This window comes from Dendrobium catenatum, unplaced genomic scaffold, assembly GCF_001605985.2.
Source record: "Dendrobium catenatum unplaced genomic scaffold, ASM160598v2 original_scaffold_135802, whole genome shotgun sequence".
NCBI lineage: Eukaryota > Viridiplantae > Streptophyta > Magnoliopsida > Asparagales > Orchidaceae > Dendrobium > Dendrobium catenatum.
This window is the reverse complement of record NW_021454237.1, coordinates 1-2,478: the sequence shown is the minus strand read 5'-3', so window position 1 is coordinate 2,478 and position 2,478 is coordinate 1. Positions and strand designations below refer to the sequence as shown.

Below are 2,478 nucleotides of genomic sequence, written 5' to 3'. Positions count from 1 at the left end.
CTTAATATATAAAAATAGGACTACTGGATAAATTCAAAATGAGAAAACTCTTGAATATCTTATCATCCTAAATTTTGATGTGAGTTTAATCCATCTCTTGTTGTACATTACATTTGTTGAATCATAAATTTACAGGTCAATGTTTCAGTCTCACTCACAAATAACGATTGTCTTGAAGTCTCACTTCGTTGCTTAGCTATAGAAGGTGACGGGCTTGGGCTTCATGAATCAAATGATGGTGGTGTTCTTGCTACTGTCATGGCCGCTGGATTCAAAGGTATTCAAAATTATTTTTATGAATGCTCTCTGTATTTTTAAGATGTATCATTGACAATAAATTTTTGTTTCAGGTGAATTGGCACGTTTCCAGGCCGGAGTCTCATTAGAAATCTCCCGCATGGATGCTTGGTATTCAGATAGTGATGGTTCATTCCAAATCCCAGCTACTTATGTGGTCAAAGGCCTCTGTCGAAAATGCTGCTTACCAGAAATTATTCTACGCTGCATGCAGGTAAAAAAACAGAATCTAAAACAGAAATTTTAATTGAATAAATTAAAGTTGTATAACAGGAGACTTAGGGCATCTCCAACCGAAAACCCCATTTTCCACTCCAAAATGCAGTAAAATTTGAAAATGCAGTCATTATTCTCCATTCGAGCGTCATTTCTTCTTTTTTTCGTGCGCTTGTTGCGAAGGTAACCATCTTTGGCGCGCTTTTCTCCTCTTTCGCGCGATTCTTCAGCAAATCCCGCAACAAATTTTTTTGGCGTAGGTGAACATGCGATGCCTATATACGCCATTTCTTCTTCTTTCTGCGAAGGTAACCATCTTTGGCGCGCCTTTCTCCTCTTTTGTGCAACTCTTCAGCAAATCCCGCAGCAAATTTTTTTGGCGTAGGTGCATAGTTCGACGCCAATATTGGCGCCGCACTGTTCACCTTCTAGAATTTGGCGTAAAATTTTTGAGATCGAATGGAGCAAATGGCGGGCGGTATATGGTGGTACGAAGTTCGGTTGGAGATGGTCTTAATAAGTTCAACAATTGCATTACAAATTATAATTTTATTGTCTGCAGGTATCGGTTTCACTTGCCGAGTCAGGGAAATCAAATGATCATCATGATGAATTAATTGAACTAGTTGCTTCTGGAATGTTACGATTGTTTAGCCAGCAACAGCTGCAGGTTTGTTTTGAATACTATTATGCACCGTTAATCTTTCTTTCCTCATTTGCTATATTTTTTTTTCTGCTAAGCATTATTTACTGATTGTTTTCTTTAGGAGTTTCTATTATTTGAAAGACACTGCAGCTTATATAAAATGGAGTTACGGGAAGAAGAGCCATCTGCAGTAGATGATTGAACAAAGAATTCTAAACAATCTGGTAATCTATTTATCAACCCTTTATGGCTTAGTAGAGCAGCAGCAGCAGCAGCAGCAGCACTGCAATGCAAAGTCTGGGTTTTACTAATTATTTTGTAACATTTTTTATTTTAGCCTAATTGAAAGAACGTCTACATATTCCAAAGATTTGATGTTTTATGAAAAATTTGATGAATATGCGATTTTGAAATGTAGAACATTGAGGAATGTGTCGGCAACAACATTTTTGCTAGTTGACCTTCTTTAGTAGTTTGGTTTTCATTTTATTTGTAGATCAGATTTATCTAAAATAAAATAAAATATGGGTTAGTCAAATAAAATAGCTCAATGACATGCCTTTGTAGCTCAATGGCATAATTTACAAGTTGAAGAGTAGAACAAGCATTAATCACTTTGATATATTTTTACAATTAAATATCTATTTAATTTCTCCTTTAATTCAGTTAAAAACTTATGTATCATGAGTTTGATATAGATTGAGGCTTTTTAAATCAATTTTTTCATCTAAAAATTAATATTTGTATATAAAAAATTATGTTAAGAATCAATAAAAAAGTCATTCCAAATAAAACCTGAATTTATCTGTTTGGTAAATATTGTCTTCAAAAGTGATCCAATGAACTTCTGAAATAGAAGTTGATGTTATTTTTTATCAAAATAAATGCTTTTTAATATTTAGCAGCTCTGAATGAAGTTACAAAAAAGGTTCTTAACATAACAATACGTTTAACCTTTTTCTATGCAAATTCTAATAAAGCCAACTAATTATGCTCATTTGATAAGTTTACATGTAATATAATAATTAATACTGATTCCATTACATAAATAACAAGTTCTAAACTTAATTAAATCATAATTAATTATTAAATGTTCCATTAAGAATAAACCATAATTAAACATCATTAAACAAGACTTAAAATGTTCCATTAAGATTAGCACCAATAACAAAAAATAAAATTAAATGAAATTAAAAAGAATTCCCCTCCCTATCTCCAACGCCCACAGATATTTCCTTCGATCGCTGGTCATTGATTCTGATAGGCAGCAGGCCCAGCACCTGCAACTGCAAGTGCTCATCATCAAGATCCATAAAATA

At 33.2% G+C, this 2,478-nt stretch overlaps 1 protein-coding gene across 1 annotated transcript; it reads left to right on the top strand.

Moving 5' to 3' along the window:
- Nucleotides 1-123: 123 nt before the first annotated feature.
- Nucleotides 124-1,424, top strand: LOC110103693 (nuclear pore complex protein NUP107-like; the record flags this gene model as incomplete). The annotated part of the gene is made up of 4 exons (XM_020832501.2): nt 124-277; nt 351-511; nt 1,076-1,183; nt 1,281-1,424. Coding segments are annotated over 4 exons (504 nt in total), but the record flags the coding sequence as incomplete, so codon positions are not given.
- Between the last annotated feature and the right edge of the window lie 1,054 nt (nt 1,425-2,478).